A 16,002-nucleotide genomic window follows, 5' to 3' on the forward strand; every position below is an offset into this window, starting at 1 on the left:
GCCTTCCTGATTATGCAATCAAATTCTCACTTACCTAAATTGTTTTCTCTTAAAGCTTAAAGATTTAGACACAAGTATCTGATGTCTGCCAGTGTGGTGAGATAATGTTAGGCCTTTCTTTGGGGGGGGAAAAATGGAACAGCATGACTTATCTCTAACTTGCACTTTCAGTGACCAAAAGCTTACTGCACAATAAAAACCGTTTTTTAAGACCTAATATAATTCAAGATAAGCCGTACAGCCCACTGTAGCTGTTCATTTTGTGTGTACATGTGCATGTGCGGTTATAGTTAGATGCTAAACGAGCGTGAATAGATGCTGAATGTCTGTGAACACTGTGTGAACCCAGGTGCTCTGCGTCCACGTATCACTTTCCTGTTTGCCCAGCAGCTGTTTCACCCCCGTCAGTGACCACTTCACAGCCTTGCTGTTTTCTTTCTGGGTGGATGTGTCAGCCGTGATCAAATCAGATTTTTCTTAAGAGTAAATTTCCTTCCCAGACAGTTGATTACCCCACCCATTTCTACCAGATTTGATATGCTTGAATTCAGTCTTTAGTTCCTGTCCGAGGACCTTTGTGTATTTTTGTTGAGGCAGTTTCTCAGTTCCCATGATGTACAGTATTTGTAAAGGATTAAATGACAGCGAATATGACAGAAAATCCAACGGCATGAAAGGTCTTTTGGGAAAGTCATTTTAGCTGGTCATTCTAAAAATAAAGAGCTGGCACTTCACTAGTCTGTTAACAGCTTCAAAAACTCTGAACTCAACAGTGCTTGGATAACCGATGTAGTCATATCAGATCTTCCCTCAAAATAACACACATGTAGATGGAGAGAAAACACTCCATGAGAAGCAGTCTCTTCTCTGGACTTGATGCAGCAAAAACACACCATTTGAGCCACTTTGTCAACAACAAATATTTTGCATTTCGCATTAACAGCGAGAAGGAGACAGGAAGCAGACGACAGCTTAGTATGTGATGAAGTTTTATTGATTCACAGTAATGATGAATGAAAGCATCATGATTTGTTCTTCCACTGAAATTTGCCTCTTACTCAGCCAGTGTGTGTCCACAATTGTCCAAACTTCCGTCAAGGAAAACTTAACAGAGTTTATCACCAAGTGCTGAAGACAGGAAAGATTTGGTGTCATCATGTATGCATCACAGCTGAGAGTAACCTATGAAATATGTTTTTACTCTTGAGATGAGGTCCAAGTCCCTGAGAGCACAGCTTTCTGTGAATATAAATGTTGATAGGCGCCATGTGGCGCACTCTCTCAGTGTTTTGAAGACAAAATAAACGTGTAACTGGCCATGGAAAACAATATCCCAGTGCTAAAGCATGGGTAAAAAAAATACAGTAAATAAAATGAGAGTGGTGACTGTGAACCAACTTAAGTTATGTAATGTCATATAAATTTAAATAACACAGAATAGACCATAGTAATATGAACTGTACATAATCCCTCCCCCCATAAAGAGTGTATCAGCAAATACTCATTCTAGACTTTCAGACGGATCCACAAACGGCCACAACTCAAAAATCCCGTTGGTGAAGGCCAATCTGTTAAAGAAGTTAATTAAGTCTACACAAGTCTTTATGAGAGACGTGTCCTTTCCATTGTGTGTCCTGGAAACTGTCCATTGGACATCATCGTAACAGGTTTAACTGCTGAGGCAATACGTCAAAACACATCAAATGCGCATTAATGGTGTAAAAAGAACATGATTAACACCCAAGTCCCATGTTGTAAAGAAAATGGAGTTGCATCATGGTTTGGTGTGGCGCTAAAAAGTGACTTATTCAGCAAAGAGAGTGTCGAAAGATACGGCCATGGTTTCGTAAAATAAAATACGGCCACTGTTTACTGTGTTGAAGCGTGAATTGAGAGTTTATTTTTTCTCCCAGACAAACATGTTGTTCTCGTTGGGGAGCTGAAAATGCCAGCTTGTGGTCGTCATATGGCTGCCTACAAAAAAGCAGCTCCGGTAGTAAAAAAAACCTGCATGTCTGCATAAGTCCTTGCCTTCCAACCTTGTTCCCCTCCTATCTCACGTTCTCATTCTTTCTGCCCGTCAGTCTCTTTCACCAAATCTCTCTCGTAGTTAGCTGTACTAGTTCAGATTTAAATCCTCGCTCCCTTTCACGTGCAACAATTCTATAGTGTCTCGTCATGAAGCACTTGCTATAGCCCTAACCTTAACCATAACCTTAAGTCTAACTCAAACAGATGTAATTAAAAGGCTTTTTATACGCTCTCAAAACCCAGCCTGCCTGCCTCCCACAATACTGTGGTTTTGTCAGCATGGTTTCCCCTCCCATGCGAGAGGCTTCAAAAGGAAAACTGTACAGTTACAGTTGTTTTAATAACTCAAATAAAAATAAATCAGAAAATTATTAATCTGTGTCATGGAAAACAATACTATATGCTAGCTTTACTGTATGAAATCATTTTCTCTCCCTGGTTAAAATGTACAGTATTGTTAACTGAATGCTGACTAACAAACTCATGACTGAGCATGCTGTGTTAGTGTGAATTCCATGAATAAATAAAAGGTACAGCATAAATAGTACAATAGTAGAATATGAAAACTACACACAAACCTTATATTTCACGTTCTTAAATGTAAAACAATGTAAAGTTATATTTGATAAACGCCCTTAAAAGTCAATTTGGGAGCAATTGTTGTTTGTTTTTTAAATTGTGGTACCGAAAACTGGAATACTGATGTTTCAACGTTAAAGTGCTTTGTTCCATAAAAATCATTTGACCTCTCTTTACCTATCTATTACAGATGATTAGCAAGAATTCACAACTACACTTTTACAAAACGATGATTTTGTTAAAACCAAAGCAATAATAAAACGACTAAGTGTAAAAGTGAACTACCCAAAATGCATCAGACAACACTGTTCACCTGAAATGTTTGCGAGGTTAATAAAAGTCCACTAAGCACCAATATTGAAGTAATGTAAAAGCTAACAGTTACACACGATCCAATAACTGAGGAGTTTAGGTAAAATAATGGCAAAAGAGCTAATATTAGTGCATTTTTGCTGCAAGTGCACTAACGTAGCCTTTTGCAAAAGACATTATACAAACTCACAATTCAGATTTTGTTCCCGACATTTTCTTCTCGCATTCCCGACATCCCCATCGTCTTAGTGACAGATTATCAATAGTAACATTAGATCTTTCACGTGTATACTTTTTTTTGAATAACTAACTTAAGTTACTAGTAGTCCACATTCACAAAAATCAGTAAAGTTGGAAACAATATCCTATAGGTTCTTACATAACTAGAGTAACAAAAAAACAAAAACAAAAACCGTGTTGAGCCATGAGGCGCCTGTTCCACTATTGTTTTCATTGGCTGTTGAGTTGAGAGTAGAGTTTCTTCGTTGGTCGCTGCTGTAATGAGATGTTCGTATGAATATTTTATCCACATCTGCAGAGGAGATGAACAGGCACCATTTTGTGTGCTCTCTGTTATTAAGGGTGCTAATGTCCCAAGGGCGTAGGGCCATCGACCTCAGCCCACCCTGAGTAGTCTCTCGGCCCCAGTGGAAAGCCTTCGTACTGAGCCCCGGCGTGGACTACACAAAGTTGTTGGTGATTTGCCTCTGATGCTCAAACAGGTCTTCAGTCTCTGCACTGTAAGCGTCACCTTATTGGGGAGAAATAAAAAACACATTAACAACAAAGGAGAGGAGGTAGTGATATGAAGTAAGAACACTGTCCTCACCTGCGTGACATCCGTACATGTACACTCGGTGGCCATCGTATTTGCACCGACATCTCATGACATTGTTCATGAAGTCAGACTCGGCCATGTCCATCGAGGGGTTGACTTCCACCTGCAAACCAAACCGAGCTTGTTTCAGAATCACCACACATGTTTCTCAGTCGTGTGTTTCCTCAGTGTGACACAAAACATCAATCACCCTGTATCTTGAGGTTCACAGACGAACAATGGCTGAGTTTCTATCATTTTTTTTTTTATTATTTTGTACATAAAAAACAAAAAGCAATGCAGTGGAATAAGATTTGGCAAATGAGGGATGATGTGACTGAGAGCTTCCACATTTCACTGCACTGGAAAGATGTTGGATGAAAGGAGGAATGATGAGGAAACCACATCATTCCTTGACTTAGTACTTAGTACAAGAAGCAGCTACTACAATAATACAGTATGGTTAGCAGCAACGGAACATGACCGTGTACTGTGTTACTGAATGAATGAATGAAGTTGTTTACTGTTTATCTTGGAAACACACGTACATATGCATTTCCTTAAAATTTGTGATACATTTTCAAGTCAATGAATATACATACTAAGCCTTTTTATATGAAGACCAGTTGGATTCAAACAGTTGGAGGGCCTGCTATTAAACAGCACTCATGGCTGGTACGGTCTTTACAGTCAACCCTTTCTCATCTATAAAGATTTGAATGACTTTTCCATACAGTATTCCTATTTGTGCTTTCTCATCGGAAAGATGTTCACTTGATAGTCCACAGCTACGTCTACGAAGTGAGTAGCATGTGGTCTGAAACACATTCACCATGTGTTATGCAAAGCCTGACTCACACTGGCAGATTGTTTGAGGAAAGCCCATTGTTAAATATTTTATAACACGTATGAAAAACAAAGAAACTTCCGCCCACATTAAACTGGCGGATTCATGGAATGTGGTTATTCCACAATTTAGCTCCCAGCTCCTGCTCCTCACACTAATATAGGTACGCAAAAATGAGGACAGAAGCCTATTGTAATAGTGTAGTTATGCATATTTATATGTCTGAAATCTGTCTTATTTTAATAGCTGCTGTGCTAATAGTCTATCATTTGAAGAGCAGCTCCATAACTGCTGATACAACCGTTCTCTTAATCTGGTCTGGTGATAATACTGAGACGACATTTACTCTAATAGCTGCTCTGTAAACTGCTACACCCACTTTAAGTACAGGTTACAAACAGCTACAGGGAGAAAGAGCGCAAGCTACACCGAAAAAGAGAGGAAACCATTCAAAAAAGTAACTGAATGCACAAAAACTGTCTCTTAATTTTAAAATCAGGGTTAATTACAGTGTTGGACCCGAGTGTATGAGGCCTTTGCAGGAGGTTGGTTCACTGCCAGAATGTGTTACTCAGTAAGAAAGTGGCAATAAAAATAAAAACAGGGCAGGAGGAATTCCTCAGTGGCAAATTAGCCGTTCCTAATGGAAGGGGGAGAGTAGGTGCTGCTTGACTAAAGGGAGGCAATAGTTAATTTGGGTAATTGATGTTTCATTAGCAATGGGTGGTTCAAGGGAAGGCCTGTAGAATCTATGTGTAAATTTAAGCCCAGGCTCAGAAGAGTCAGACATCATGTGCACTTTACCAGACAAGTGAAATAACACAGTTTTAACAAAGCAGTTTGTATTTTTCCAATTCCGTAGCCTAGATATACATTTAACCCCCATCCTGGCATCATTTTAGCTTTTCTCTTTTTCATTTCCCCTCTTCTAAATTGGGTTATTGCCGTTCTCCTCAAATGAACCTGACCCTTTCACCTTCAATACTGTACGTCTGTCAACTTATTTTAGTCCTATTTCTGTGCACCTCTGTCATTCACTTTCTGCCTCCACATTCTGTACCACTTTATAATTACAACCTGCTCAACATGCCTAAAATATACAGAGCCCAGCACATGTGTTTATATATGTGCGAGTTACATCTATTATGAGTAAATTATATAAATCCATCCATCTTCCATCGAGAGCAGACAAGTGTAATTACAAAGAAAAGTGTGAACTCTCAGACAGTAAGTTGCATTAAGAGCAATCGTCCACAGCTGGGATGTAACTTGCAGCATGCTACTGTACTAAGATCTGAGGGCTGCTGCATGCCATGGTGACTATGGAGCAGGAAATAGGACATAATGGGAGATGGAGTCCTTGATGTGTTTTAGTCGAGTCGCCACAGTGACTCGACTGACTGACCCAGGTCAAGGTAATGACAGACGCAGAGAAATGGCTGAGGTGATGACTGTGCGGGTGAAGCTCAGAATGTTTCATTTGAACAAATGGAAACCTCAACCAGCCACAATGACATCCACCATGACAGCCTGTGAACCTCTCGCTTATGAACAATATCTATGACCTCATAGGAGGAGTTAAATAAAGCTTTGGGAAACATGCTATTTGATGTTTTCTGCTGAGAGAGAAAGACGATGTATGCTAAATATAAACTAGAGACAAATCCGGTGACCAATTTGTGTTTTCCACCATCTAGTGGCATTGGTTAGTCTTACTGACTCATGTAGTTTCTGCTGACAAGGACAGCGTTAGCCACATTAGACAATTACTCAGAGAAACATTGTCAAAGTGATATTCATTTCTTAAATCATAGTTAAACAATTGTTGTGACAATAGCCACAAAATACAGAAAAAGCCTGCTTTATTACGCAAAGGTTTCAATGAATGATCTACCCAGTAGTATACTGATGTTCCTGCGATTTAATGGCTGTCCTGCATAAAAAGTTACAAAGGAAAAGATTTATTTCACTGTCAGTTTTATCCAAAGTTGAAAAGTCGCTGGATTTGTCTTTAGCCAGTAAGCTAGCTTAGCAAAACATACTGAAAACAGCAGGACGCAACTAACTAGCATGCCTCTGTTCAAAGCTAACAATATAAAGTGGCGCATCAAAAGCTAATTCATTAGCATATTTTACTTTGTTAGTATAACATAATGTGTTTTTTATCGAGCATTTGACTTCATGTTTGACTGAAGTTTCTTTACCAAATCAGCTTTATTGAAGTTTGTGCTATTCCACGTTAACTCGCCCATCACACTACCTTCATGTTTGCCATATAAGACAAGAGCATGACATTCTCTCATCTCACTCTCATCTAACCAACTTTTACTTAAAACACAAAGTTAATGGTGCGTAAGAATTAAGGCCTTTGCAACCTGGCTGCATTTTTTTCTGTGCAAATCATTTGCACATTTGAAGTATTTTTAGTATTTTTTTCGGATTGTGGTTGATTTTCCTGTGATTTTCTTGTGAACCACAGTAAATAATTGACCCAAACTGTGAAAGGTCATGTGTAGATAACATGAAATGACTTCTGACCTGAAAGATGTAGTCTCCTGGCCGTACGTCGGTCACATCAACCCACTGACAGTCGATGTCGTGGCGATAGGTATCCCAGCAGCCCACAGAAATGCCCTGGTCACCCATGTTATAGCAAGAGAACCGCTTTTGGACTCCTAACACACACAGCAATATTATCAGTAATAACATCAAAGCTCATTTAAGGCTTGGCTCTTATTGTTCTAAGAGCTTTCTGATATGCATTAGACAACATGCAATGCTGCTTTTTCACATGAGCGATCCAGAACATTAACCACAAAGTAAAAATTGAAATTAGCTGCCATTAAAATACTGGTATTAAATTACTGTCGCTAATAGGAACAAGTGTTTCACTGGGACTAATGAATGGTGAAAATTACCATCGGGGCAATACGTGTCCTCCAGACAGAAACTGGCCTTGTGTCCCTCGGCAACCCTTGTGCCATTTAGAGTCAGCAGGTCGTAATGCGTGAACACCTCGATGCTGTGGTAGTGCCTGGAATGACAGAGGGTGAAATCTGGGTAAGAGAGTGTGCGTGTGTGCTGGTGTGTCCCTCTACTGTATCAGTGTGTGCATTTACACAAGCTGAACACTGGCTCCCTATGGCTTGTAGCCTAATGACCTCACTGCTTGAACATGAGCATGGGTGTCACCATAACACCTCTCTCAGAAGCTTGTTTCAGCGACAGCTCGGTTGCAGCAGTGTGCTCATTCTGAGTGAATGGACGTCTTTCAAACACAGGCTCATAGATCTGATGTGTTGTTGTAACACACTGAGGCAGACCTAAGTGTGCATGGGCTTCCCTGTGCTTTGTATTACACCTGACCCATGGCCACTGGAATGGTTCAACCGTCATTTCCACACACACACGTGCAGCTAATGGATCTGAAAAGATGACATCTCTGTTCCAGGTCACGCGTAACTGACTGAGACACATCTCACACGGCACGGACCGTGGGCTTCAAGTGACTGCAAATGCTCTTGTCACAGAGACACAGTCTGACAAGCAAACTAACTTACAGTGGAATAAACTGAGAGGTTAAGTGGAATGTGTCAAGGGTACACTTGAGGACAACATGTCGTCCATTTAAAAGTGACAGACAAAATGCTGCTCAGGCCCTGTGACACACAAAGGCTCTTATGTTTAAAGCGCGTGTGGCGTGTGGCGTGTGCCGTGCAGACCTCTCTCTTAAATCGTACGAGTCCTGGCACGTCACACTGTGGCATGTTTTCTTTCCTGGTAGCAATTGAACGCAATTAAATTAAATATAACTGAAATTACACAACCTGGAAAGAGCAATGTCATTAATGCATGCGTAAGCAATTTTGAGCTGAGAACAGGAGTGTCGGAATATTTCACAGTTCACCTGTGTCCCGGACACTCTAAACTGCACCTCTATCAAAAGATTAACCATAACGGGCAACTGCACCATCCCACGTACAGCACGTATTTAAACAGCTCGTTTCACGGTGGTCAGCCTGCGCGTCCCAACAGCAAACAGCTTGCATAAACTCTTCTGTGATGACATACCTGTGACACTGGTGCCATGTCCAGCTCTCTCTGCCAGCCTTTGGTCTGAAATCAGAGCGTCCCAGGTTCATGATGCGAGAAGAGAAGCGCAGCAGGCGTCGGTGGCCATAGGGCCAGTTCATCCTGGCGGCAGACGAGGACAGGCAGTTCTCCTCGTTGGCACAGGTCAGCAGGTGGAGGGGTCGGTCCTCTAGATAGGCTGTCTCCTGGACCAGCTGGGCATCCAGGACAAGGTCAGGTGCCGCTGAGGGAAGTCAGAGGTGAGAGGTTGTGTTATGACTCAAACATAGCCAGAGGGGAGAAGTTTGGGCGTGACACGAAGATGGCTCAACTTACTCTCGGAACAGCTGACCCCAGCAGCCTTAGCTCCGCCTCCACGGGGACAGTGGACATGGTTGTTGCGACGACATTGCTGAATTGAAAGCTCTGTGCCCACACAGTGTGTCCCGCTGAGAATCACATCGGCTGCATTCGGGTCACCGGCCCAGTACCAGGTGTCCTGTCAAAGAAAGGACGTGGGGTCATTGTCAGGGTTTCTGTCAGTGACTAGTTCCATCAAGTCCAACAAAGTAAATAAAAGGGCTGTGACTATGGATTGGCCTCCATTTGTACACATCGATTTGACTGTCCTTCCATCAATAACTCAGGCACTGCTGATTAGAGTTTGACAAATCTTGGAGGATTGATGCCTCTGACTAATAGTCAGATATTTTAAATATTACCAAAATTGGTTTTAAGTGGGAGTGCCTTATTGTTGGCTTATTCGGGACATCCTACTCATTAAAGTGACACACTTGCTGCCCTGCTCTCATTTATGGATGTTGCCTCGGTCGGAGAGTGTTGTTACCTCATGAGCACTGACAGCGAAGCCCATGCCGAGCTGTCTGCACACCACCATGGCCTCGTTGATGCCCCAGTTCTCACTGCAGACAGAGCCCCAGCGCTTACGACCCCCAGCCTCCAACAGAACCTCCACACGGCCTTCTGAATGGAGTCTTCCACCAGCAAGCCGCACCTACAAATACATTAAATCAGGGGTTTGCATTGGGTGACTCGTTATCAGTGACACCTGGTAACTAAGGTGTCGTGCTGCAGTTTACTTACGGTGTTCTCCATGCCAGTCTTGGGGATGTTACAGCGCACTGAGGCATCCTGGGTATGTTTGAACGTCCATGGTTGGACTTCTTGGAAGTAGCAGTCCAGGATGGAGCGTTCTGACCCCATACACTGGACACTGTTGATATGGATCGGTCCTGTGCCTGCAGAAGGAGCCGATGTGTTAGATTTAAGTACTACTAGTAGATACAAATATGACATTGTAGCTATTGAAAAAACATGGTCATAACTAAGAGGCAATATTTTTTGGATTTAGGTTCCACCATTTGGGGGCCTCCACGATAGATGTAGTGACATCAGTAGACCTTATCACACAGAGAACAGTGAGACTCTGTATTGCCTTCAATGAGATTTCTCTTGTTCAATTCGTCGATCCAACAAAACCTGTCATGACGAGATGCTCCTGCACGACAAGCAGCAGCTCCAGCAACATCTACTTTGGCATCTGTCACACTTCACTACCACCATTCTGTTGCTTTTGACACAACAACGACAACAACAACACTATGTCGAGTTCACGACCCTGGTTGAACACATCTCTTTTACTTGTGCTTGTTTGTCCTTTAAACCCAAATAATCTCTAAACAACATGAATGATGGTGTGTAAAAAGCCAAAGTGTTCTGAAGGCAAACAGCTGCTGCCACTATGATGGCAGTATATGACAAAACAGAACAAACCATGGCTGCAATGTTTTCTTTAAACAAAAGGCACAAATTGCAAAGTTAGAAATTGGATAGTATTGAAATAAACAACCAAAAACCACAAAAACCGGGGGAAAGCGAGAAAAGCCAACAAAGCAGGGTGAAGAGGAGGATGACTGAAAGGGTGAAGACCAAACTGCAGCCGAAACCCAATCTGTCTCTCTGTTGGTTTTGGTAGATTGAAGGCCTGCTCCCAAACTGGTCACCATGTGTGGGTTCATACGTATGAAAATGACACATCTAAACCACTTCTGTCTCTATGTGCATGCTAAAGGCCACAGAGTACATCCAAGCTCCCAGTGTTTGAGTTATCAAGACAAACATAGGGCCCACTTGCAGGATTCTCGAAATCAACAGTGACACGTTGTATTTAAACCTTAGTTTGGGAAATCCACGAAAGCCTGAAATAAATTCCAAGAAGCTGGCCACACACACTTTACATGCACACAAACACACACACAGTCATTCAGAGCATTTTAGTCCCTGATGTATGTATAGACCACTATATGTCTATGTACTTCCCAAGCAAAATTACACGGTAAAATAACAATCTTGGTCAAGTAAGGAAATAGAAACACTGACCCTGTAATTTAACACACTGATGGTGATGATAAAAGTAATGACGATGGGAGTTAGAACATTGGCAGATGGAGCTGGAACAGAGCTTTGAATATTTTTCCGATTCTCCCTTTCATCAATTTCAAAAAATGAACAATGCTTAAACTTCAGCGTAGAAGGTGTAATAATGACAGCACACACTGTAGTGCAATAGTGAGTGTGTGTGATCTAAATGTGGTGTCTTAAATTTAGTCTTTACAAGATATAGTTTGAGCTTAATTGCCATATAATTTGATTTGGCAGATGCCACTGATCATTTGGACAGATTAGAAAATTCAATCTAGGATATGGAAACAGGGTAACATCGGTCACATTCTTGTTGAGAATAGGACGAATAGTTGGTTAGTGGTTACAAGGGAAACCCTGTTCTTTTCCTCCCTGAAATTACACACACATTAATATAGTGTGTGCAGTGTTGTTATTTCCAACGGCTGTCTCCTTTTTTTAACTTGAACACAAACGTTCTGTCGTCAGATGAGTCTGTTTCTCAGCCAATTACTAAATTATGTCAGGCTGTAAATAGTCGTGTCTGCCTGTGTGGGTTTTTTGGGAAGAAGCTAACCAGCATCACAATGTTTTCTTTTTCTAAGTTAAAGGCCGACTCAGTGTACATTTGCAACCAATCAGATTAGTGAGACCACATTGGAAGCTCTGTCACACGGACTATCTCCAGCCAACAAGGCCAGTCGACCACAACCTTTATCACCTTTGTTCATCATAAATAATTCAAAGCTTTCCTGTGGGGTCCTTTCGCTACAGACTGCTGGCTGAAAGATTAGACTGACAATCCCTGAGTTGTTCCCTCGTCTCACATGCTTTCAGAAGCAAGTGCAACGCAAAGTGATAATGTCAAGGAAGCACGTTATAATACAACCCATAATATGGGTGCCGTTTAAATAGAATTTACTGCTTGCGCTGATTAAACATTTGCACAAAACTACATTTTAAACAATTCAGCCTTTCAGGACAATTTTTCTCTGTGAGGGTTTCATCAAAGAGTCTAATTTAGGCTTTTTTTCCAGCAACATATAGGCCTGCGTTTATGTGGCCTTTGAGCACATGGAAAATTATACGTCCCAGAAAAATGTCCAACAGACTTGTGCTATAGACAAGAAGCTGTGAGGCGGACTTTGAAGTCCAATCATCCTGCGACGGCATACGAGTGTCTGAGAGAAAAGAAAGTAAGAGCACAAAGTATATTTATCTTTAAAAAAAAGTACAACAAAAAATGACAAAGTGGTGGGTTCCTGGACACACACACACACACACACACACACACACACAATGTGTGGACGTTTCTAAGTGCACCTGCTATTTTGGTTCACATGTGTGCAGCCGCACAAAGTGCAAACGAGCTGATATAGAGAGGGACATTGATCCGAGGACGTGGTAATTAATCCATATGCTCCCTGCACTGATGAGTACAATGAGGACACCGTAATTCACATTGTAAACAATTCTCATCATTTCATAAAGGTTTTGCTTCGTAAAGCATGTCAAAGTTGCATTAACCCTTTACAGGGCAACATTTCAACCCTAGAGTGTTATTTATAGGAAATAACTCTTTTCCTTTTGTTAAGGTGGTTCCTTGTCTGGCCGTGGTGAATATATATGTATATATCTATATATAGATATATATATATATAGATATATATCTATATATATATCTTTGTGTTTTTCTTGTATATTCTTATATAAAGTGAAAAGAAACATTATTTTTAGAACCTTTTGGAACATTGTTTCCCAATCCTGGTCCTTGGAGACTCCTGTCCTGCATATTTTGATTTCATCAAATTACCATCATTATTTTTTGAGATATTACCATAGATCTCTGCTGATTGGCTTAGTGAAATCCATGTGTTTCTAAAAGACTTTGCGGTAACACACGGTTTTGGATGTTTTGGAAGTTACCAAATATAGTAGGGTTAAACACCAATGACTACACACTCATACTGTATACCTCATCTCACATCAGGAAACGGGCAGAAATCACGACATCATGGACTTGAACTGGTGCACTCTATCATTCAGCTTTGTTGTAGAAAAGTAAAAGCCAAAGTCAAATTGTATGTTTGTGTACTACACACACACACACGCATACACACACACGTGGTTGGCAACGCTGTTTATGAAATAAAAGCTGGACTGGAAGTAGCACTGAAGATAAATCAACTAAACGTTAACAAAACTTTCTGCTGCCGTCAGGGATGTGATGAATTAAAAGAGCAGCAACAGATACATAATGTTTTACTGGTGTTCTGCTTTCACTACATTTCACATCTCTTAATGCAATCTAAAATGATCGCCATGTTGTATTTTAAGCAATAATGCAGGTGTGTGTGTGTGTGTGTGTGGAAACCTGCATTTCCAGGGGTGAGACAGGAAACGTGGAAGGTAAATGTGTCATTTGGTCAAACCAAACCCAAACTGCAGAGCCACATCTGAATGTTATAATTGTGATTTTATTATACACATATGGTGCAGTCACACACATAATCATGTGAGACACGAATGTAAATTTGTGGTTACATCTTGCGAAACCGTCGTCTAGGTGGAAATTTGAAAGCTTTTGGGCGACTCCTGACAATTATACATGCACATGTGACTCAGGCGGCTGGATCCGCGATGAACCTGAACCATAAACTCTCTGAAGGTCACAAGTCCAGTTGCTAGTGAATCGGTAACTTTAGGAGAACTTTGATTAGGATGAATGAGAATCTACACAGTCATGTGACAACACTAAAGGTGCTGATTGACACCAGGCGACAAATACTTTGAAGCCAGGTGCTTTACCAGGAATTAGTAAAGAATCAAACAGAGTCAAAAATATCTGATGCATCTGAGCAGCGAAATCCGCAGACTGTCCGCCCATTTTTCATCTCAATCAGCATGATTACAAACTACACTCTCGCCTGAGGCACGGGGAAGCCATTCCAACGTCTTTTGAAGGGTGGGACTCCTGCAGCGCAGCTGGACACTGACTGAAATCTGTGTGTCACCAAAGCTGGAACTTTAAAATTGGAGGAAAAAAAAGACCAAAGCACTCACAAGTGGGTGAATGAAAAGCTCGCTCGATGCCAACAGGATTATGTCTGTGGCTTTAGTTACCAAATACCAAACCACCATGGCTTATAGTGTTACACTTAGTGTGTGAGTCTGTACGTGTGTGTGTGCAAGTGCAGGATGTTTGTGCAGCTGGTAGCTCTGGCGAAGCCCTCGCATAATCACAGTGGCAGATACTGTAATCAACACATTTAAAGCTTCACAAGCACACAAACATACGTAGTCAGATAGAGAGGGAGAGATAAACACGCGCGTACATACATTATCTGATCGGTCAGGGCAGACAGGTGTGGCGTCTGGTTGAGACAAATGCCTGGAAAAGTCGCCCTGCCTCTAGAATACCCTGACGCACAGTAAACACATTCAAACATCCCAATGCAGACTCACAAACAACTAGATACACTCTGGCTCTCACCTTGACCCATGAAAGCTCCTTGCAAGGCCTCCTTGGCGGAGCCAAAGCCAAGTTCTCTGCACACCACACTGGCTGCAGTTCTGTCCCACATATGGTCCACAATGGTGCCCCATTTTCCGTCTCGGAGAACCTCCACACGACCCTCACCCAGCCTGGGGCCGGCCTTCAGACGCACAGGCTGTACAGGGCGACAAAGGGAATATCATATGGCTTATTATACATGTTGCCGTTGCTGAACACGCTGCATTGTGTTGTGCGTGAGTTTATGAATCATACCACAGCTGGATAAGGGGCCTGGGGTCTTCCTGAGGAGATGCGAGCAAACTGGGGTCCTGCAACGCACTTGACTACTGCATGTCTTCCATTCTTACAAGGGGTGGGACTGCGGGGGATTGACAGCTGAGCGTGACACTCAGACAGAGTGTTCTCAGTGCCCAGACAGTGGACTTTTTCTACCCAGAATCCCTTCTTCTTTGCCATTATGCTCAATCTAAACAGAAGACGAAAAGGAAAAAACACGTGTTTAAGAGCTTAACACTCATCTGATATGGTTCAGCAGAGCTTCCCGGCTGCATTGCCCGCCTTCTCATTTGCATTCTCTGACTTTATGGATGCAACAAATCACAAAAGGACACAGCTGCTCTGCTCCTTCCATCAGTTTTATTCTCAAAGTCATGTTTTCGTTTGACGTTCAAGAAGTTTTAATTTTATAGGCACAAATTTAAATCCATGTGTACATACATATATATATATATATATATTCAAGGTCTTTAAATGAAGTCTGACATCTGACAGTATTTCAGTTACACAGTCATCAAACATGGTTTAGAAATGTTGTCATTACCTTGTTGAGGGATCTGCAACCTTCGTGTCCCATATTTTCCTGCAGGAACAAAAGCGGACGTCAGTTCGATCACATTTATTGTGCGTATTTGAAAAGGTATCACCCAAAAGTGCTTTGTTTCACATGTAAACACGGGTAGGGAGTAAACACATTTACTGGCATATTTGGTGACGACTTAAAGTAGTCACAGCTGAGCTCAGATCCCGACTTTATCACAAAAATGAATCACACAGCTCCAAATTTAACGTCTGCGTGTAAAGCCGGAATAAGCCGTGCATGTGGCTTTATAATGAATTTAGGTTTGTAGATAGACTGGTATGGCCTTTAAAAAAAGAATGCACTATTCTTGTGTTCTCTCAGTGGATTTTGGTCTCTCTTAATTGCCTTATAGGTTCAGCACATTGCACATATGTCCATCTGGAATGCAGACTGTTGGCTATTTACTGTGTTTATGTATAGAGCAAGTGGTCAATGTATCATATGCTCCCGAGCTATACGGCGACAGTACTTCCTGTACCCGCCCACGTAAGCAATGAGCAAACAGGAATGTGCTGGGTAATTTCATCCGGCACAATAACTCACCTTTT

General features: G+C 41.7%; 1 protein-coding gene across 1 annotated transcript; it reads right to left on the reverse strand.

Annotated features, from left to right (window-relative positions):
• Window positions 1–972: 972 nt before the first annotated feature.
• On the reverse strand, window positions 973–15,451 carry loxl4 (lysyl oxidase-like 4). Its single transcript, XM_044045188.1, has 11 exons — window positions 15,416–15,451; window positions 14,848–15,061; window positions 14,572–14,749; window positions 9,762–9,916; window positions 9,505–9,672; window positions 8,994–9,156; window positions 8,658–8,901; window positions 7,505–7,620; window positions 7,125–7,261; window positions 3,752–3,863; window positions 973–3,673 (listed from the first exon to the last, which is right to left on the reverse strand). The coding sequence occupies exons 2-11, from the start codon at window positions 15,049–15,051 to the stop codon at window positions 3,603–3,605; spliced, it is 1,548 nt and encodes a 515-aa protein (XP_043901123.1). The 5' UTR covers window positions 15,052–15,061; window positions 15,416–15,451; the 3' UTR covers window positions 973–3,602.
• Between the last annotated feature and the right edge of the window lie 551 nt (window positions 15,452–16,002).

The sequence above is a fragment of the Solea senegalensis genome, linkage group LG15 (assembly GCF_019176455.1).
Source record: "Solea senegalensis isolate Sse05_10M linkage group LG15, IFAPA_SoseM_1, whole genome shotgun sequence".
Taxonomy (NCBI): domain Eukaryota; kingdom Metazoa; phylum Chordata; class Actinopteri; order Pleuronectiformes; family Soleidae; genus Solea; species Solea senegalensis.

Coding starts and splice junctions, on each gene's coding strand:
- loxl4 (XM_044045188.1), bottom strand. CDS start 15,051: ATGGCAAAGAAGAAGGGATTCTGGGTAGAAAAAGTCCACTGTCTGGGC. Junction 7,262..7,504: donor GGACACGTATTGCCCCGATG/GTAATTTTCACC, acceptor TGTGTGTGTTAG/GAGTCCAAAAGCGGTTCTCT. Junction 3,864..7,124: donor CAGGAGACTACATCTTTCAG/GTCAGAAGTCAT, acceptor TTTGGTTTGCAG/GTGGAAGTCAACCCCTCGAT.